The 23974-nt window shown below is 32.4% G+C and overlaps 1 protein-coding gene across 1 annotated transcript in view; it reads right to left on the reverse strand.

The window, feature by feature from the left end:
• Positions 1 to 2989: 2989 nt before the first annotated feature.
• Positions 2990 to 23974, reverse strand: part of LOC126768261 (leucine-rich repeat-containing protein 4B-like) — a 28835-nt gene continuing 7850 nt past the window's right edge. Inside the window, exons 2-4 of the mRNA XM_050486274.1 lie at positions 9564 to 9660; positions 6655 to 6781; positions 2990 to 4126 (exon numbers count right to left, since the gene is read on the reverse strand). Coding sequence (XP_050342231.1) covers positions 3077 to 4126; positions 6655 to 6781; positions 9564 to 9586 — 1200 coding nt within the window. The 5' untranslated portion in view covers positions 9587 to 9660 and the 3' untranslated portion in view covers positions 2990 to 3076. The remainder of the gene's footprint in view (positions 4127 to 6654; positions 6782 to 9563; positions 9661 to 23974) is intronic.

A 23974-nucleotide genomic window follows, 5' to 3' on the forward strand; every position in this document is an offset into this window, starting at 1 on the left:
GTTCACTCCAATAATAAATAATCTGATGATAATAATACTTAGAACAAATTATTCCAACGTATAATGTTGCTATAATTATATATATATTGTTGTATAATGTTGCTCATAATAATACTTCTCAATTTATTTCGATAATACTCAAAGTGGAATAACAATCTCAGTAGAAGGAAGTTTACTTTTATCAATATAAAGCAATCCTTAAATTTAGACTTGGCTGTCACTACCAATCCGTAAATTTCTTTCCAAGTATTATTTTAACATAAAGTACAATTTAACCTTAAATTGCTTATTTAGGTTAATAGCGAAATATGATTTTGTGACTTATTTACATTCTTCATAGAGACAATATACTGTGTGCCTGGTATTGTGACGTAGTATTTATGCATCCACCCACAAAGCACTTAATTTCATAAGTCCAAATAAGTTGGTTCGCGTTACAGAAATTGTTACACCTAAGGCGACGCTAGTACCCAACGTTTCAGTGTACTGTTTATTGATAAAGTATTCTATACATTTATACAATTATAATCGCAATATTTATTTTTTATAGTTTTAAATTTGAATGTGCTATATATAGTAAATTCTCAGTGTAATGTTTAAATAAATTTTTAATAACCTTTCTACTGCTAAAAATCAACTTTTTTTAAATTGAATTGTAATAATCAAAACATTGCATTCAAATATTTTGATTTTGAAGTTAAAATGAGGTAATGACACGACGATAAGTTTTCTTCAAATTGTGATGTGCACACCATTAATACAAGGAACAAATGTATACTTGTTACCTCTGTTAACTAACTAAACGGGGTTACTAATTCTTTTGTCAAACAATATATACGCTTTTACAACAGTATTATACCAGAAAACTTTTAGTAGTAGCGTCCTCCAGATTATTATAGAGCTATCGAGTTTGTAGATGATACAATTACGATATCAATATACTCGATACTCGATAATTGAAAATGAAACGATGGCCTCCAGGCTAACAAATAAAATATAATTATTGTATTTTTTTTTCTTACTACTTATTAACCTAAGTAAGTGTTTTCTACATTGAATAAAGAATTTGTAATTAAAACTATATTATAATGTAACAATATTATTATCATTAGGTTTTCTAATAAAATAAAAAAGCTGTAACTTTTACATCCCTATGAACCCTAATTGTTGCCATCGTTTGCAGGTGGCGATTGTCATTAGTGATATTTCTGCGCGACCAGTCTTAAGCACGTCTTGCACGCCCTCTCGTTATAACAAATAGAGCGTTCTCAAACTAAAGCTAATAAAATCGAAATAACCTTTAAACGTACTTGGTATAAATAAAATGGATTCAAATATACGAAACGTCCTTACAATAAAATTAAAATGTATCCAGACCGTATCACATCGCTCACAAAAGACAGTAAACAAATTTTCTTTTACTTACAAAGGCATTAGGGATTTGCGTACTTCAAGTTTGAAGGTTTCATAAAAATCATAATTATTAATAAAAGCTCTGTTTAACAGTTGAATAATCCATAATATTCTACTAATCATACTGTTATAAGAAGGTTATTAAGTTGTTATGTGTGGCCGTTTTTAAACAACAAAGATCATTATTAACGACCACAATTTTTTAAATTACTTCATACACATTTATCAATTTCAAAAATGATTAGGTCTTATATCCTAATATCTTAATAAAACATTATTATATATTCGTTTCTCATTAATGTAAGTTATTACATTCATTGTTATATTTTTTATTAAGTTATTACGAGCGATGGTTGATGGTGGTTTTTCTGAATTATTTTTTCTAACATGTATAAAAATAAATTTATTAATAGCCTTAATTTTTTTTACTAACGCCCCATAATTATTATAATCGATTAATGACAAAGGAGATAAGTAGGCTTATGGTGTACAAACGCGCCGTGCTCGATCAATATGTCACTAATGAACGCGTGACGAGCCCTTCCAACACGTACGAATGTGACACTCAATTAATCAGTAAATCAGTTATATCATTTCTGTCTACACTATATTGTATTAAAAAAAGAATTTTATGCTTCAATACAAGTAATGCCATCATGAAAATAATCAACAATAATATTATATTACTAACAACATAAGGAATGAAAAAGGCCTTAAACAACTACATACTTAGCAGAAGTAAATTACAGTCTTTATTTAATAACCTCTATTCGCAATTTCATTATTTCTTTATTTTATATTGTTTATTTATGTTTTTACTATACATAAAAACTAACTTTAGTATTCTGAAATCATTATAAACATATTTCTTATTTTTCTTATTTACTCGCAAGGATTACATACATTCATTCATTTCTATATACATACATTCTTTATGCTACTTCACGTTAGTTGTTAAACAATATTTAGATCTGTTCATCCAGAAAATTTAAGCAATATACAATCGTATTTTGTCGAATAAAAATTTCGTCAAGATTTAGCGTACATTTATATGTACGCTAAATTTAAATATTTATTTAAAGACTTATTGCTTAATCTAGTAATGTAAATTACTACGAATTTTAGCAAGAACTTTAATTAGTAGATAAAATTTGTTTTCAACTTCTAACTTGTAGTTTTCGGTATGTATAGAACTTTGTTTATAGTTTCAAGGACTTAGATACGACAGTTCATATACGACGCAACGTAGAAGTTCGCGCATTTAATTAACAATCCGTTAAGTCTAACAGTAAATGACATATCCAGCCAAGAAGTCTGATAGTTCGATTCGGTGCGACGGCGACATCGCTACATTAATCAGTATCTAGCTGATGTCGCCTGCTAATTGACAAGAATACAGATAAAACGTATTCTAAATTCTCAGTAAAATTTCAACAAATTAGAATGCTGTCATTTAGTTGAGAAATACAGTATAAATGTAGGACGTTGTCTAATATTATGTTTAAATGAAACACATTTTCCAAAGGCAAATTTTAATCATGGTCCAACGTATACTGAATGAACGGACCCATTCAATGTAAAATCTTGCATTTACACTCACTTATGTTACAATATTTACAGACACATACAATACACAATAAAGATAATTGAACACTGAGGGCGGTTAGCTGTTGGCAAGAAAAGTGAATGATGCTAACGTGATGGCGAGGCGCGGGGCGAGCGCATGTCCAGCGGGACTTGCTCCGGCCGCAGCCCGAGCACGTGCGCTCCCGCCACCTTCGCCGCGGCACGCCGCACCCGCCGCACTCGCTAAGCTTCGCCCACGAACTTTAAGCGGGGATATACACAAATTTTCATTTGCAAAATCCGGTGTTAACGCTAATGGATTCGCAAGAGGATCGCGCCCACACTCACATGGCAGGTGATTACCGCGAATCACTACGTTTTCTACTTCGAGCACTATCAACTCGGGAGTCTCCAGCATGTGATTACCGGTTAATTTAAAAGTATGGACGCTATTGTTCTGTATCAGTGAAAGTTCCTCGATGCCGTCAATTTTATTATTACACATCTCCAGTGTATCGACGTGTCGCAAACCTTCAAATGCGCCCAATTTTATGATTCCTAGATCAGATTCCCTAAGCGCTAAGCGACCGACGCGAGTTAATCCGTAAAAAGTATCTGGCAAAAGTGCCGGTAGGTCCATATAAGCGAGCTCTAATATTCCGACTCCTTCTAATCCAGCAAACGCTTGTGCTTCGATGGATCTTATACCGGACGGAAACTCTATCTGTGAGACATCGTTGAGGCCAGAGAATGCGTGTGCTAAAATACGCTTAATAGGATTATTTCTTAACGAAATAAGTTTTATAAAATTAGTTCCCGCAAATGCGTAACCTTCTATCTGGGCTATCCTGTTATGCGTTAAAACAATTGAAGATATATTTTGAAGAGCGGCGAATGCAAAGGCATCGACAGTTGTTAAAGGTGTATGTTGTATATAAAGCTCGTTGAGACGAGGGAGTCCTCGGAAGGCGAAGGGCCTAATACGGGTGAGGTTACAGGCGTCGAGGGAGAGGCGACGTAGTTGCCGCAAATGAGCAAAAGCATCCGATCGTAGCACTCGCAAATCGGCGCGCGATAGTGACAACTGCATTACGCTTGAGCTCAACGCTGACGGCACTCCCCGCAACGTTGCACTGTTACACACAACCTGCAACAAATGTGTGTAATTTAATTATATGTCCACATTGTTTTATACATTACGAAATGTAAATATTACTCGTATTTCATAATTGTTTTACTAATTCCTAAACTATATAATTAACACAAATGAGTATTATTTTAATACAACTTAATTTGTACGGGTACTGTATGAGGGCCACCTGGTTATAACTTTGAGTATTGTGATTGAAATATTCTAATGTATATTTTATTTATTTATTTAACTATAGAATTTTCATTACTTAATATTTTTAAAATAGACATTAGTTTATACGGATATTACATATTCCTTTTAGTTGCTGGGTACTTTAGATAAATACATTAATTTAAATATAATAAAACCTATACAGGCAATTTATTAGATATCCATACAGCTATAGGTATGAATATAAAATTATAATACGCATAATAATATCGTAGTTAAAACATCGAATACATTATAGTAAATATGTATGTATAAAATTCACGATCAATGCCGACACAATTGAACGTTTGGTATTGTTTGCTTCGTCAATAAAATTAATCCTCTCCCGATATCCCCTTGGCGCTTATAGTCGCATGCCCATATTTTGATTGAATTGTTTCAAACTTAATCTTCACAAATAACCAATATCAATTTCATTTGCGTATTATACGATACAATTTATAATACAATCTGTACACGTTTAAAATTGAATTAATGCTGCTGATATTTTGTGGTGATCTCATAAATTGAATGTTTATTAAATTAGTTTTAAACCACATTTTACTAAAAGCTGCTATAAATTTAAAAGCTGATTAATAAATAAAAATAAATATATTACCAGCCTATAATATTGAGCAACACAAAATATTATATTTAATTAATTTAAAATTTCTTAAATGAAATCAGAAAAATCTATCAAACAGCAAGCGACATTATATATTTGCGACTTTAAAAAAGCTGTTGATTTATTTATTTCATATATATTTTATACCGAGTTTATAACTATCTATAGAAGTTAGATGGAATTGAGGATAAATAGTTCAATAAACCTAAAATTATCACATAACAAAAGCCTCAGATCTGAAGGGTCGCTTTTATTTCTATAAGCGGGCACCAGGTGCCATCGTTCATAATGCAACGAAAGTTATCCTCATAAAATATAAAAATTCCCCAAGGTAGAACGATTTTATTACCGACATGCTTATAACTTTAAATTAACATATAATAAAAGTCTATATTTATTATATTTTATTGAAACAACCTCACTTGACTGCCTCGTTGGTCTAGTGGCTATACGTAAGGCCGCAGACTCGGAGGTCCTGGATTCGATTCCCAGCTCAGGCTAATGAAAAGTTATTGGGTTTCTCTGTCAGAAAATTCTCAGTAGCAGTCTGGAAGTTGGAAGTGTGTACACTTTAGTGCCTCGGAAAGCACGTAAAGCCTAAAATTGGTCCTGCGCCTGAACTCTTTCCTATCGTGTCGTGTCGTGTGTCGGATTGCCATCCCATCGGATTATAAGAGTTAGGAAATAGAGAGTGTACCTGTGTTTGCGCACACACTTGTGCACTATAATATTTCTTGCACAGTTTGCTAATCTCTCTTGAAATTAGCCACCGCGGCAAAATCGGTCTGGAGGACATTACAAAACTACCTCAATAGCTCAAAGGGAGGCTCAGCGGCCCACTTAGCGATCTTAAAGCCACTATTCAAAGTTCAATCCTGACCACTAAGACTAAAATCGTACGCACTTCTAACATAAACTTTACGCTTATTTAGCGTATGTATGTATATACATTACATACATATGCTTCAATCAATCAATCAACAGCCAATCGTTGTCCACTGCTGAACATAGGCCTCTCCCAAGGTGCGCCAAAGCACCCTGTCCTCCGCCTTCCGCATCCAGTTGGTGCCCGCCACCTTTTTAAGGTCGTCGGTCCACCTGGCTGGAGGGTGCCCTACGCTGCGCTTGCCGATTCGCGGTCTCCACTCTAGGACTCGTCTGCTCCAACGGCCATCGGTCCTACGACATACGTGACCAGCCCTCTGCCACTTCAGCCTGCTAATTTTGCAAGCTACGTCGGTGACTCCGGTTCTTTTCCGGATAATCTCATTTCTGTTCTTATCCTTCAAAGATACTCCGAGCATAGCTCGCTCCATAGCACGCTGAGCGACTTTGAATTTGTGGACTAGTCCCGCAGTTAGTGTCCACGTTTCGGCACCGTATGTCATAGCAGGTAAGACGCATTGGAACATATATTAGTGTAATAAAAATAAGTGCTTCTTTTTAAGTTAATATGGCTATTTGCGAGTTACCAAACCCATTTGTTATTTTGACTAAGCTGCTACCGCATAATTTAAATATTTGATATCTATAATTTATGTACATTACGTGCAATTTTCGTCACAAACAGAATTCCATGCTGGCAAAGCCGGTTTTGCTAGTTTTAAAATAAAGCAATATTTTTTTAGTATGATAATAATTAATTTAGACTATTCCAGGATAGTTTATTTATATATATATATACTTTTGTTTATGTATCATCACTCACCTGTGATTGTGAGAGACAGATACACTGTGTTGGACAGGAGGGCACTAGAGTTGTACTCAAAGCCTGGACGTGTGCTTCGCAGATAACGGCCCACGCTAGGAACATAACCGCCCAGCGCACCACAAATCTGTTGATCATAAAACAATTGATCAGAATAACATAAAACTTAAGTTGATTGCCTTTCTGTCTTCTTTAATAATAACCTTTATTAATTTTATAAATAGATAGTTATTGAATGAAGAAGTGAATTATTGAATGATGAAATGAAGAAGTGAATTTACCAGATTATTGCGACCAATAAAAACGTTGAATGAATAAACCTCTGTGTAATTAATATAACTCAATTCGTAAAATTTATTCAATCAACGTTTTATATTATATTAAAATAAAAGTGCATATAAGTAATTATGTGTAAGGGATTTCTACGCGAAATTAATCAATAATCCGAAGATAACATCAGGTAAAATGAAATACATCGAAAACTCTTTTGATAATATTTAAAATGGCATACACTTTTTATAAAAAAACACGCTTTTTATCTTACAACGGTTTTACATTTTTATTATATGAAAATACTCGTATTTTTTATATAAAAAACCGTATCTGTAAGCCGAGCTAACTCGCTGGGCAGAACACTTGAATCTTAATCGAACGTCACGGGTACAAATACTAAGTTTTCGTATGCTTATAACTCTTGTCGACCAATAAGGTAAAATATCTAGAGCGAACCAGCATGAGCCAGATGAAATTCTGCCATATGTGTATTCAACAAGTCTCATTGAAGGATTGTGGTAGGTACCATCAATTTTTCTTTAAGAGAAGAGGAGTACTCTGTCCATCATTAGGACCTTTAGGGAATGTTAGTTTGATAATTTTATATATTATGATAGCTATGTGATGAATTATAAAGTTATAATTATGTTGATTTGTATAAATCTAAATAATATAAATCTATATTTACTTTCTGTAAATCTTCTAGAGCCTAATCTATATCTAATTATACAAACATTATAACTTAAAAATAAAAACAATTTTAATCAACGACGTCCGTAACCATATAATTCTTTTGTAATCTGAAACATATATGAACAAACGGAAAGGCCTCTACCACAGAACATTAACGTACATTTTTAATTCAAGCGCTTCACATTGAGTTGAGAATGAAAAAGTGGTTTATAATATAAAACTTACCTGACTTTAATGCAAAGACAAAATATATTTTTGAAATGATTTAAAGCTCTTGCTTTTAACAACTCTGAAATAGTTAACTATTATAAAAGGAACAAAAGAAAAGGAAAAAGGATTTATCAGTTTTGCATGTATTTATTTATATATTTGAATGTATTGTTCTTTTTAATATTACCTTTTTATTTCCGAAATCAAAATAACTTATCAAATGTTAGATATGAGTGGAAACTTAATCGGTACATGTGTTATTCTTAGTATTATAGATTTAAGAATAAATGTTCTGCTTGTTTCCCAAATAAAATAATACAAATAAATAAACTATTTTGAAGAAATTGCAACTTGAACCTTATTTGTAAATTCTGAATTAAATGAGTTAAAAGTAACGGGTTCGAAAATGGAAGAACAAAGAAGCGTTTATGTTAAATCATCATTGTGAAATTACTATCCAGTTGTAATAGAATTTCCTCTGACCAAATCTCGACTACGGCCGCCTTTTTTAATGATGGCTGCAGGATCATTTTGATAAAACACATTCACTGTATCTCCCGCGCTCTACTGAGCTCCACTCGTGGCTCAACAGAGCTCTTCTCAGATGGCGAAGGTGATCTCGCTCTACACAGTCATCGCTAGTGTGTATGGCAACAAGAGGCCATCCGGTTTGCCATCCTCGTCAGGGCCGTCTGAAATAGGACACGGAAGGCCCCCATTTCACGCATCTTCGCTTTTTGCAGTAATTTGCATGATTGTGTTTGGTTTCAAAATCTCGATACTTGAATATTTCGTCAATCTTGCCTATCTATAGGATTAAAATTTACAATGAAATTAACTTCTTGGATGGTCTCTAAATCGAAAACTGTCTTTTTTAACTGTAATTCCTACAGACTTGAAATATAATTGAATACCTTATATGCCTCTTAGCTTAAGCTTGCCTGACTTAAACTTTTTTTGGTAGTTGAATTTCGTGAACCCATTTTTAGCTGATGCGTCCTTAACGAAAAGACTATGCCTGGATAAATCTGTAAGTTTTGTAGATCCAGAGAACTCGTGATGAGCTGGTGCATGAAATTTCTCGTAGAATAGAATTACATACTTTGTTCAATTACAGTTACATATATTTTACAAGGACGGAACTTCAGTTATTAGTAGCTAATCCTTAAATCTTCTGTTTCTACGGTATTCGTCGGCACTATGCTATTTCAAATATCAGAAAGGTCATCTAGAAGGTTCATTATCTTCGACTGAGAGCAATAACATCTGCAATATGAATGTGTAATAACAATAACAGCTGTTTGCTACAACTCAGTTTTTTTATCGCTGTCGATATTTTCAGACAAAGTTTACATATAAAATTGCATAATGCCGAAATTCATACCACATACTAAGCTTTGTCTGTGCAAACAAATTCAAGAATCATAAGGTACATAGATATTAAATAGCTAGTTTCAATGTTGTTATACTCATAACCGTATTAACTTATTTATTCAACAAGCGAATTGCCTGAAACTTCTAATATGTTTTATCAAAAAGAGAGGAGACCTTAACCCAGTACACATTTATAAACTTCCTTCACAAATCTACACGTACTGGCTCTCGATGTCACTGCCTAACTATGACTTCAATTCCATCGCGCACGAAAAAAATTGGCAACTCTATTCTTTATCGCACCACTAAAAAATGGAATTATTTACTGATAAAGAAGTTAAATTTATAAGTTCTCTCACCTTACGCAAAATGTCGATGCCATGGGCGGGCGCAGGCTGGGCGCAACGCCCGCCTTGCGCCCTCACCTACGGACGTCCATTTGATGCTTATGCAGACCTGTCAATAATGATTAGAGAATTAATCATAAATTTTAATTAAAGAGAAATCAATTTATTTCAAAATATTCTTTATTTCATAAAATAATTTAGTACAACAGTAAAATTACTCGCAATTATGATATCTTTTTAATCTGTTATGTATTAATGTTGTAAAATGAAATGACAAATTATGGTCACATATATTAGTCACTTGGCCACGGGGTCAATCTCAATTAAGACGCGCTAACTACACCGGTAATAATATAATGCACGAGTGTGTGCCCAATAACAAATGCACTATTTAATCCCATATATATAATCCATAATTTTCATAGTCCGATATGACGCTCACCCAACAAAGTTCTGTAAATTTTTGACAGAAAAACCTACTTTTATTTACCCGATTTGATATATTAAAAGAAAAAATAAGATTAAAGAGACATTTTTGTCTGGCCTACTTTTACCGAACAAAAAATAAAGAAATCTACAAAATATGTACCTGTATTGTTCGTGCGTCATTTCGTAAATTTATTGGGTTACCCAAGTTTGGTCACGTTATTAAACTAGTAATTCATTGAATTACAATACTATATATACAACGTTAAAAAATCCTATTCAAGATTCCTTATATACGAAAAAAATATTTCATAGTGGACTTACGTACGATTACTTTATTTATTATTAGTTTTTGAATACGTGGTTGGAAAGTAGTCGATGCCTTAGTAATTATACATATACATATATATATAGGAACCATTACGCCTACATTCATAGCCCACGTTTGCATTTATAATGTATATGTACAGGCTAGCTGAATACGTTATGTTAGCGATGTTTTTGTTTAACCCTCTCTGGTGCTCATTAAACTTCCCACACAACGCTGACATTTGAACTGTCGGTAAATACCGTTTCGATTTTCTGTCATACGTATCGTTCGTTTCAATTTGAATTTACATTTTATTTTATCAAATATTCGATAATACTTTAAAACTAATATAAACGACCAATTTCTATAGTGATTGCGTTGTAGGCGCAAAGTGTAAGTTTGAACTGTTCGCCCCAAAACCATCATCTCTTCTTTAAATATAAAACAACCCTTTAACAATACCAAAGCCAAGTTAAAGTTGCAAGAGTATGTTTACGTTCGCTGTATGGAGATTCCCGGGGCTTGTTCCCCAAAGTGCCATTACATAGCTCGCCCGAGACACACGCTTTTAAACCACGCCTATATAACATAAGAAATATTACTAAATAAATAAGCACACACGAAGCTAAGTATTTACGTTATGAACAAAATGTTTGCCGTTTCTATGTTAACGCGCAATCTTATGACATCGTATATTTTTAATTGTAATAAATAATGATAGCATATAGTATCTGGGGAGCAGTTGGTACCTTACTGGACGGCCTGTATAGAGTTCTACCATGCTATCTAATTGATTTTTCCAACTATAATTTAACGTATTACTTAACACAATAATTAAAAGTACAAGTATATAATAACCGTAAACCAAATACATAGTATAGCGGTATAAAAACATTTGTTGGTCTGTGGCTAGGTATAATGCCGCAGACCCCAAGTTCCTGTGTACCCCTAATCATAAAGTTGGAAGTGTCACATTCGCGTGTATTGAAAAGCATGTATGTGTTACGCCTGAACTCCTTACGGTCATGTCATTCATCATCTCATTGTATAATGAGAGTGAGGGATTGGACAGTGCACTTGTGTTTGCGCGCACACTTGTGCACTACAGTATAATATTATAATACGTCTCGCACAGTTGGCTAGTTTCCCTTGAGACTAGCCTTCGTGGCCGAATTCGGTCAGGAGAACAGTATATAAGAAATCAAAAAAATGGGACATTCGATTGTTGGAACATTAATATTTAATGTAATATGCGGTACATTACATGAACTTCTTATTATTTACAGAAATCCAGTGAAATTGAAATAGTAGTGTGTTACAAATTCAATTATTTGTTTTTAAGACGCGCGTTTTTAAACCACGCCTCTATAACATGGTGTAGATAAGGGGTTCCCAACCGTACAATAATTATCGTACAAGTACTATAATTTTATAACTACGTCCGATGTACGATGGTACACTACTGTCGTACATAGATTCTACGATAATTTCCATTATGATGCAAAATTTGATAATTAAACAAATCAATAATAATTACAATTGTTTTTACTATCAGTGCCAGTGTTGGCAGTTACTGTCTTTCTGAATTTGATCATTACAATATTTCGCGTATATATTGCGTATTTTTTCCTCTTTTCTACTGATTTAAATAAAAATTTAAAATATTTTTTGTGTAGTGTGATCAGTTCAGAGTTCATTCCACGTGTATAACTCAATTTGTTATATCAAACTACGGTCGTCCAATTAATCTTAGAAAATTTTACGGCATCCAGTGTAGTGGACAACTTTAATTGGTTCCTGTGTGCAATCAATCATAAGAGTAGCGAGCCGTGTCAACGCGGAATGGCACCGGACTAACATTTGACCAAAACTGCGTTATCAACCGTGGTAAACTTTTACCGACCACAAACGAAAATATATTGCTCGAATTAGAGCGTCAAAGAACCCAACATTTTATGTTTAAACATTATATACGCCGTATAAAGTCTTATACTTATTCTTTGAATTTAATTTTACTCAAATAAATACTTAACACTCTCTTGGCCTCATCTTGTTTTGTGTATAGCTATGCTGAACCTTCCAACCTGTTCAATGCATAGAAAATATGCCAACAAGAATATTTATATTATTACTAATAATATTTTTGCCAATAATTCAGCTAACAAACTAAAAATAATCTCAAACTCTGGTATTTATAACAAAATTATTATAAAAGAAAATCTTGACTAATATATGTATGTAAATTTAAATATACAATTGTCTGAGAACTTCTTATAAACTTTGAAAAGTATGTGGGCGTTTCTTGTTAAATATAAGTTACATTTAGAAGTCCCTATAAAATTCCAGCTATTGGTACAGTAGCTAAATAGTACTGACACAATGTTCCCAAAACAAATAATAGCAATTACTTTACAGACAGTAAACTCCTCGTGTGCGCTTCCCTTTTGAATAAGTTAATATTAAAAGACAGATATATTTAACAAACGTATGCAATTTTCTTTATTTATGTGCCGTCTGCATGGTTGTGGCAAGTCTATAAAATAACTACTTTGCTGTCTAGCAAGACTTACTACGGGGTCTTTGCTCGAGCTAGTCTTTTTATTTTCCTCTTAGTGTAATGGAGCACCAGCAGAAATGACACGCAATTACGAGTATGAAACACATTTACATTAACTTGATTCTAACTTTCTTGTTCTTGTCAAGAAAATTGGACGAAACAAACTTGAATCGCTCTGTAGCTGTAATTAATAAAAGATTTATGTAACTGTAGATTTAACTTTATTTCTCGGGTACGATGCTGAATAATTTTCATACTAATCCGTGTAATCTTATCCGAGCTTTGTTTCAGTCAAACTACGAGTGCACTTTTATCCCGCTGAACCTTTTGTTTTCACCCCCTTCTATAATCCTTTTTGTAAATCTCCTTAAGGATCTAGGTCGCCAGCAATGTTAACATATGACTGGGATTTAATTTCAGTTTTCAAAGCTAAATCAAAATGACAAAATATATATTTGATGGAAAACATACCTTGGGAATTAAATAACATCCGCCTGGCTTTATCGGGTAAAAAATAGAATGCTATATTACTCTAAACCGAAATTGAAGTTATATCCCATCAGTGGGAATCTTTCAAATAAACTAGAGTTTTATTTCGTTGGTTCATCTCTGGTCTAATGTCCGATTCCGTGGAAGATTTTTGATATGCAAAGGGCAAGTGTAACATTTCTATGTATAATGATTTTGACATCGAGCATGACCTAAATAAAAATAAACTTTAATAAAGTAGGGTCTAACAAACAGGCTTAAATCGTTATTTTATAAGACCGCTTAATTTTTAAGTACAACGGGTAATCTCTTGCAAAAAATATTTCAGATTTTTTAAACCCAAGAACATTTTTAAGCCTTACGTAATGGTGTGAAGAAGACAGTATTCTCCTAAATTTAAATTTTCTTTAAAATAGTTGCCATTTTGAATAAAGACAAAAGTATACCTCGATTAGCAATAATGTCACAAAAATTATACTTTTTCAGAAACGGTGAAAATAGATAAGACCTTAGCGGACAAGACCTTTAATTGGAAAGCGATTGGTAAAGAAGATAAGAACATTTGGACGAAGTATTTTTTTATTTATAATTGGTAGGCGCACTAATAAATGGCCACCATCGCTAACAAACATTAGTGCTGTAAGAAATTTTAACCATCCCTTATGACAAGGAACCATCTTTAGGAACTAAGATATTAATTATGTTTTTTGTGCCTGGCATTACACTGGCTCATTAGAATTTGTATTTTTAGAAGTAAAACTGCGTTGTGATCAGGCAAGTCAATTATATACGTAATGCCTTTTAACGTGACTCAATACTTAGAAAACTAGCAATAAAATAAATTGATACTTTGAATTTGTATTTCTAAACATGGATCTCATCCGTTGTCTATAGATATTTTATTATATATATATATATATATGACTGCCTCGTTGGTCTAGTGGCTTGATGTAAGGCCTCAAGCCCGGAGGTCCTGGGTTCAATTCCTAGGTCGGGCCAATAAAAAAAGTTATTATCGTGTGTCGGATTGCCGTCCTATCGGATTACAAGAATTAGGGAATAGAGAGTGCACCTGTGTTTGCGCACACACTTGTGCACTATAATATTTCCCGCGCAGTTGGCTAATCTCTCTTTTGAGATTGGCTGCCAAAATCGGTCTGGAGGACATTATAAAATAATCTCAATAGCTAAGAGAGAGGCTCAGCGGCCCACTTAGCGATCTTAATCATTTTCATTCAATTCATTTAGTTACACACAAGAGGGCTCAGTGGCAAGAACAGCTGAATGTCTACCAAAGATTGCGTGATCAAACCCGAGCAACCACTGAGTTTTCATGTACTTAATTTGTAATTATAATTCATATAATGCTCAGGGCTGTATATCACGAGAAAACCTTTCACTTTTTGACTGTTTTCTCTACGATTATTTTAACATAAACTTAATCTAAAAAATTATATGCAACACACGTTTGAAGATAAAGACTATAGAGTCAGATTATAGTTAAAATAATTAAAAATTTACAGTTTATAACGAAGAAGCTCCAAACCTTCTCTTCAAAAAGTGAGAGGAGGCCTTAGCCCAGCAGTGGGACATTACCTATGGCACTTGGCTGCTACCAAGTAAACACCGAAAAAAATAACAATACAAACGCTTTATAATATTATTATTTAAATTATTTTCTCAATGACACCCAAAAGCTTATCGGTCCAATTTATTTCCCTAAGAGTAATCACACCACACAGTAACAGCCTATACATATCCCATGGCGTCGCAATAGCATTATCTGTTTTGAAGAAGAAGGTCTTACTATCATTCTGCTCAACTGTAGTGTGATCAATTTAAGAAAATAGTGTCTTATTTTAAAAATCAACAATACTTTACAGTCTGAAATATATATAATGTTGACTGACAATAGGACATGTTATTTGGGAGTAATTAGCTTCAAATGTCATTTGTCCAATTTTATTTTCGGCTTGGAAGTGATCTCGAGCGTCAAACAGTCCTGTGAAGTATTCGTATACATGGTCAATATATATATATATATATATAGAAATAATAATAATATTTATAGAAGTATAATATAACATATATTATACTTCTATATATAAAAATAATAATAATAATATTTAACAGATTACATTATATAAGTATCTAGACAGGGATTAGTAAACTAAACAAAGTTCGGCTGAACAAGTTAACCCGTTTTGTAATTTATGATTTTAGTTTTGCGGCCTCTTCTAGCAATAGTTTACAATCAAACATTTGCTTAGAATTATTTGATATATGTATGTCTATCCATAACGTAAGTTAACTTTAATTGTTAAATTCACGTGTCTTAAATTATTGTAAAACTAGCAGTTGCCCGCGGCTTCACTCGCACTTAAGTATAAGTAAAGGATAAATGGTTGCTTGGAATTTGAATTGGTCTGTTAGTTTGAAGTAAGAAGCATGACATGTCATTCTGGATAGAAAAAACGTATATTAAGAGTTTTTTTTTTTATTTTAGATCGATAATTATTATTTTAATAATGATCAGTTACTTACTGTGAATTCCTGTAATTTGACTGAATATATTTTATAGTGACGACTTAAGATATTTTATAGTTGACAGGCTGGTTGGCGTGGTTGGTATCTACCAACTAGCAAGTACTTGCCTTTCACCGCGAAGGTTATGGGTTTGATTCCCACCCAGGAACATGTCTGTTTGCCCTGAATCTGGATGTAAATATCTATATACGTATGTATTTACAAAAGAAAAGTAGTATATGTAGTATATCAGTTGTCTGGTTTCCATAGTAGAAACTCTGCTTAGTTTGGGATCAGATGGCCGTGTGTGAATAATATCCCAGGCATATTATTATTAGTGACAAATGGGTTGAAGAAAAATAGATTTTATACATGTCTTCCGATCTGTTGCTTAAATACCTCGATCATCCATCCACGCCGTTGGAAAAAGTTAATACTGTAAATGAGCAATTGTAAGAGTATATTTTTTTATTCTTCTTTACTCAGATTAAACAAACCTATTCAACTCAATTAAACCTTTATTAATAATGAATAATCGAAGCACCTCTTTGTAAACGGTGGTAGGACATTGTGCAAGCCCGTCTGGTAGGTACCACCAACCACTCATCAGACATTCTGCCACTAAACAGAAATACTTAGTATAGTTGCGTTCCAGTATGAAAGATGAATGAGCCAGTGTAACTATGTACACAAGCAACATTACATCGTCGTTCAGTAATTTGGTGGCGCATTGGCGATGTAAGGAATGGTTAATATTTCATACATCGCCAATGTCTATGGGCGATATTATATATATATTACTTAACATCAGGTGGTCCATTTGACCGTTTACCTACACTTAATATAAAAAACGACGTTTGCGATGTTTCCTTGTGTGGCTAAAACTACTAAGTTAATCGCAGAGCTCACTCTGAAGTAAGAGGAAACTATATACTTTGAAATTCGAATGATATATTCTAATGGATGGTATTCTTGGAATGAAAACTACCCCTTCTCGAGCACATCCTAAAATAAATCTGTAGGAATTGAGAAATGTATTTTGTATATCGTTATTGGCACCCAGAAGTATGTATATAAGGTTTTTTTTAACCAATATGTCCATACAAACGTTTTAAACCTTCAAAACAAAATTAAAAAATCTTGCCAGCTGTTTGGTTGGTATTTCTAAAAACTTTAAAATACATTGAATTAATCAAGAAACACAAATAGTAAATTTCAAGCAGATAAGACTATTTTTCTTTTCATTTTTATATTAATGTTTCCATCCCATTTCCTCCGTTAGGTTAGGTAACGACGAAATACGTATGCATTTATTTTTTCTCAGAAGCTTTAATATTAAATACCATTCTTCTTAATCACACATCACATCAAAAATGACGGAGTCCACATACTAACTTTCAACCACTATTTCAACCTCTTAGGGGGTAAGTTTTTTAAAACGCTGAAATAAATATTTATTTATTTCTAACCAGAAGCTTTTATATGAAACTTCATGCCACTAACTTTAAAAATGACGGTTTCCCATACAACCGTTCATCCCTTATTTTAACCCTTCCGGGGTGGAATTTCCAGAAATCCTTCCTTATTGATATGTTTTTAAAACTTTTGATAGACTCAACCAAATAAAGACTAAACGGAACCTTGAAATACACCTGGTAATAATTCAATTATTTAAGTTCAGTTATTTAATAAAACGCTTTAAGCGTTTTCCCCACGGGAACAGTGGCGTTCGCCGGTGTCCAAGGCGCCGAGTGCGCCCCGAATATCGGAATACCAACTAAAAAACCAGCAGTACCCTTTCCGTCTTAACGAGGAGCGCCACGGGATCGCTTTCGTATGCTGCCGTGACGCTCTGACGGCCGATTCAAAGATTAGCCTTGACAACAGACACACAAAAAAAATATTAAAATGCTTGTTTTTGTTTTGATAAATTTCAAATAGCCATATAAACTTTAAAAGACCTTGTAATTTAAAATCACAGACTAGTTTAGTTGCTCTAAAGTTAATTTAAAATGCTTAAATATGCCAGACTAAAGTATTTCTACACTGTATTACCGCAATGTATTGATCACGTCTTTGTTTTTTAATTGCATTATGTTGATGGTATGTTTGGTTTATCTAATTTTACTGGTCTGCAAAAACTATTCAGTTATTATGCAATGTCATAGTACTTACAGGGCGGACATAGGATACATAAAATAATAACTTAGGAGGCTAAGTTCTTCTTTTAACGATAAGGATTGAAGCTTATTCCAAAATGCCAGTCTAATGCGTTTAAATATTATTACGTGTTTTTATTAATTAAAATTTATTTAGCAAAAGTTCAAGACAGCGTGTCTACGATTCGTAAGAAAAAAAAACTAAACAAAAATACCTTTATAGCTTTAACTTACTTATTCCGCACAGAGTAAAAGTTCACCCGCGGCCAATCTCAACTAGGAAATATTATGGTTTACAAAATTGTGCACGAACACAGCTGCACTCTCAATTCCCTTGCTCTCATTATCCGATGGGACGGCAAACCGACATAGTCGGAGGGAGATCAGGTGCAGGACAATCGGCTTAACGTACTTTCCGTACGTGTAACACAACCAAAAAGTAATACTATAACATTTTATTGTCCCTTGACCTCGAGTTCTACAGCCTTATAATGTAGCCATTAAATCAACGAGGCCATTTGCTAGAGCTATATATATAGGACTGTATATATATAATGGAACCACTATTTACTCACACACTATCACACATACATCAGATAACTCTACGAGATGTGACTATGTCTGGAATTATAAGGCAATATATTTATCTGAAAAATTCAATGAATGATGCGATACTCATTGATATTTTACTCTAAATAAAATCCATGTATCACATCTTATCTCTATCTAAAAGGTTTATATTACTTGTCTGTCGTTTATAAATGTTACACATTTTATTACCAAACATCAGCTGTCATTTTACTTTTTTAAATAAATAAATATGATAATAATAATTTGTATGACTCTTGGAATTATGTTAATATAAAGCTAATATGAACCGCGTAAAAACAACATTGGTAAAATATACACAAATCTACTACCAACCTTACTGGTCGAACAATAAAACATTTATTCGTTTAATTTTATATTTTTTTCAAAGTCAATATGAACCAGTTAGAAATAGCAAACATAATAATGAAATTTCTTTACTTTAAAAGCTTCACTTCGCCAAATACTTTCACATGCAATCTTTTTATTAAGTTAGTTTGAAATGATATCATACTTGGATTCTCTCTACGCTGCATTTGTTTTGAAAAGTTTACCCTTCTCAGCGGATTCGACTTTATTCATATCGTGTGAGTAATATGAAAAGTAAATTATCATAAAGTATTCCATCTGAAGTCTCATAGTAACTAATGCTACCTACTTATGGCCCGATGAATTCAGAAAGTCTTTTAATGTGTATTAATTTGTTCTGTCTTTTTATATTATAGCAAAAACAGTCTTTAAATGTACCACCACTGGGCCTTTCGAGGAGAATAGGAGAGAGCTTGAAGTCTATTCCACAACGCTGCCCCAATGCATATGTACAATGCGACATAAATATTGGATTAATAAATACACTGAATATAAGGTTAGGAATTTGAAATTTTATCACATACATGGCTTATAATACTGTACATATATAATGAACTAATACGTGTTTACTGTTTATATATATTTACATATAAAAACGATGAGTGGCTTTATCTCTCTGGAAATATACGTGTATTACATCTACCGAAGTTATATTAGTACAAGTTAGTATAAACTTTGTTAGTGTTTACGCGCGCATTGGCGATGTTTGTTAGTGTACATTGGTACATTCACAAATCCTCCAAGCGAGTTAGTTACAACGTTCCGCATGAGGACCTTTACATTATAATTCATCTACGGCAAAGCTTTTAAAACATCACCCTAATTTTATTAGACCGGATATCTCGCTGAGAAATTTTAAATCTTCCAAGCGAAAATTCTACATAGAAAAGACGCGTCAAAGAGTATTTGAATGAAACTGGAATGGTACATGGAAAAGGAATTTTAATTTATTAAATGTCTGCGTAGTCGCGTGGCGTGGACAAAATTACTTAGTTGAATTGTTTTCACAGAGATTTCATTATATATTATATATTAAAGCTAACAGTCATACGATAAACATACCAAATTACTTTATTGATCTTGTTTGGCGGAAAATGCAAAATAAAAATGTCCTTGATATCGACAATAAATATAGAAAGAGAAGATTGATTGTAATTGTAATTAGATATTTTTAAATTCGCATGTCTGTTGAGCTTGTTTCCTTAATATGTTGTTTTTTCCCTTTTTCAATTTTTTTTAAAGTTTTTTGTGGAGATTAGATAGGTGTTTTTCTTATTTCTAGAATAAGAAAGACAGCTTTACTATTATTTATGTGTATTTTTTGGTAGAGAATATTTAACTGTGTGTTTTAAATTAAAGTATACAAGCAATCATCATTATTTGATCCGGCATTATATTTCCTCAATATCTTAAAAAATAAACACAAGATATAAACTTACTTTTCTCGCTATATTCTACATTTATTAATGTTCTTTCTGATATGATATGAGTATTTTAAATCAATCGAAAACTGACTGTATTATTTGCTAATTTCTTACAATACGCCTCTAGAATTTTATCATAAGACAGTTTCACATATCATTGAAACCGGTCCAGTCTTTGCTTAGATATACATAAAAAGACATGCATTTCTTGCGATATTTCACTTTTTATTTATACAACTACCATTACTTATTAAATAAAATATATTTTCGCATAATATGACCACATATGTTCAAATTATATCTTAAATATAATGTGAAATTATCAACCAGCTTATCTGTGAAAATCCACATTATAAATGAGGAAACACTGTTTATAAATTAATGCTAAATTATTATATTCATCCTGACTATAATTGTAGAATATTAAATTCTTAGAACTAAAAGCGTAAAGAAGAGAAATTGAATAGAAGCAGTCTGAACCTGTAAAGAGGCTAATAATGTTACTGGAAACGCTAAAATAATTCCAGAGAGGCATCGCAGACTCGAATTACTGATGGCCACCGTCCGGGCGACCTCTTCGCTTGATTAGCATTCAAGACTTGCGACTCTCGCTCTGTATTCTTGTAACAATACCCCGAACAAAATAAAACCTCTGCACGTACACTCGCTGAAAGACGGACTTCCTGAACTTACGTTAGCCCAGTTTTTATTTCATATCGGAGAACTGTTTTGAGATTAAGAAACACTACAGCGAAATTACATTTTAATTTTTAGCTCAGTGCCTTTCGATTAATTGTATAAATAAATAAATATTTTTACCATTGAAATTGGAAATCAAAAATCTACAGACTAATCTAAATTTAATGTTTAACGTCTGAAATGAAATTGATTGCCGAAATTTAGTTACTGATTTAAAATAAATTGCGAAAATTTTTTTTGAATAATTGCACGACGACTAATACTACTCACTTAATACTTGCACGTTTTATATCTTTTAAGTTAAAACATGGATTAGGTTTTATATAATAAATAGTGAACCGAACATGCTTGGAATGGCATGTTATTTTTACTGAAACAGCTGTGAGAAATCAATCAATACAAAAACTAGCAAATAATATAAACAAGATCACGGACGCTACGACGCACGATATTAAATAAAATATGAAAGCAAACGTATACTATAACTTTTTATGAGTGATGCTCATGGCAATATCAATAATTGTACTGTATACATTTTAGTTTACTTGACTTTCTACCGTAAAAATAACAACATTAGCTCGTGATTTCATGCAACCGATATTGAAAATTTTAAAACATAACTGCAATTTAGAAAATTCCAGTCTTTTCGTTATATTTATACGAGTAGCAAAACTCAGCTTCAACGGAATATGAACCATAACGTAATAGTGAACAGCGGAGAGCATTATTACAACTTCATTAAGAATATAAAGCGGACTTGTTGGATTTTATAATTAACAATAACTAATTGAGAGACTCTGACAGTACTCATTATTCTGTCCTGTTTATTCTTGATTAAATAACATTTGTTAGGTTCCTAAATTATAATATTTAAATAGACTATTTAAGTAAAACAATGTTTTATATAAGTATTTACGTTTTTATATTATGAAAGTTTATTATATTAGTTTAATCTACTTTTAACTTATGAACGACCATTTTAACACAAAAATGATAAATTGGACCTTATTGTTAATACATATTATAGTTCTTCTAATAGGTATTATCGACTCCGTTCAGTGCCTAGTGTCTAGAACATAGGAATCATAACCGAAAATTGAGGGTTCAAATCTAACCAATCACTACTGAATGTTTATTTATGTAAGCACATATTTGTTTTAATTAAATTGACCAATCAGCATTGAAGCAGCGTGGTATATATTAATTGCAAATCTCCGTTCAATGGGAGAAGTGTATGTGGGTCATTCAGTTTGTTTAATTACATTTTTTTACCTTTCATTAATTTCAAATATTCGAGTTATTTTTATAATATTTTTTAGCAAAGTATTCACTCTGTTTATTCTTTCGCTACTTCAGCAAAAGTTTATAAGGTTTTTTAATTGAGATTTTTTTTTTAATATACAAAATATTTTAATATTATTAACATAATTTAAAAATATCCAGTCATTTTATTTTGAAAACTTTAAAAAGGCTTGAAACAATCTTCAATAAAACGTAAAACAAAAAATTATAATCCTCCACAGCATATTAAATTTCTGAGAAAAGTTGTTTGTGAAACATGAAATATGAAAATAAAGGCAAAGCGCTCATTTTTCCTTCCTAGTATTTCAAATTTTATTGCCATCTTTGTCTTTTAAAGTCTCGACGGTAAAGCATAATTATTATTATATCTTTCCTAACATCAAGTTGGGTACAAAGCCCTAATTTGTGGTAGGGCTTCGTGCGAGCCCGTCTGTACCACCCACTCATCACTTATAGTAAAAGGGACATAACTTCTTAGTTCCCAAAGTTGGTAGCGCATTATCGAAGTAAAGAATGGTTAATATTTCATACAGCGCCTATGTCTATGGGCGGTGGTGGTCACTTATCATCAGGTGGTCATTTGCCAGTCCACTTACCTATTTTAAATTTAAAAAAACATCTCTATCGCAACAGAAATATAAGACATTTATCTTAGATACGTAATAATACATCACGCTAACTAGACTAATAAATTATGCGGTTTGTTTATTCTCATACGCTTCCTTATGAAAAAAAAAATCCATAAATAAAATTATACGAAAATTCAACAGACGTTGTATTTTCGTATTACATGTTGTTTTTTTTTCAGATCATGTTATTCTTTCTCCGCTAAAATTGCCATTAGGTTATTGTTTTACAGAGAGACAATATTAGCTCGCTTCGAAAACGCTGAAGTAGGTTCAATAAATATAAAAATAACCGAAATAGATTTATTATCCACAAAAATAACAAAAGTAAATACTGAATTTATTGCTGGTTCCCTTCGATAGATTAAGTACAAATTTCAAATCAGTGATATGTACTTCAAACTTGTAAAAAACGATAAAAAATTTTTTTTCATAATTATTACAAAAAGTATGACGAATTGAGGTATATATACCATCCATATATTTACAAAGATATTAGATTAGAGTTTTACTAAAAGGTTCAAACCTGAACATACATTGAGTTTTCGCGAATGAAATCTTCGCGAAACATATTTGTTGAATGATATTCAAGCACGTGTAAATTCCATAATCTACATCTGCCAAATCTTATTGGAAATAAAAATATAAATAAAAAAAAAAAAACAAAAACAAATCACAGGAATTTATAATGGTATATAAGAAATTGCCTTAAATAGTCAATAAATCATGAATCCTAAAACATTTCTCAATAAGAAAATAAAATTATAAATAATTCTTAATTATTAATTTCAAATATATTTAACACGTGTATAAATAATAGTAACAGCCTGTTAATATCCCACTGCTAGGCTAAGACCTCCTCTCCCATTTGAGGAGAAGGTTTTGGAGCTTATTCCACCACGCTGCTCCAATGCGGGTTGGTAGAATACACATGTGGCATAATTTCAA

This window comes from Nymphalis io, chromosome 4 (genome assembly GCF_905147045.1).
Source record: "Nymphalis io chromosome 4, ilAglIoxx1.1, whole genome shotgun sequence".
Taxonomy (NCBI): domain Eukaryota; kingdom Metazoa; phylum Arthropoda; class Insecta; order Lepidoptera; family Nymphalidae; genus Nymphalis; species Nymphalis io.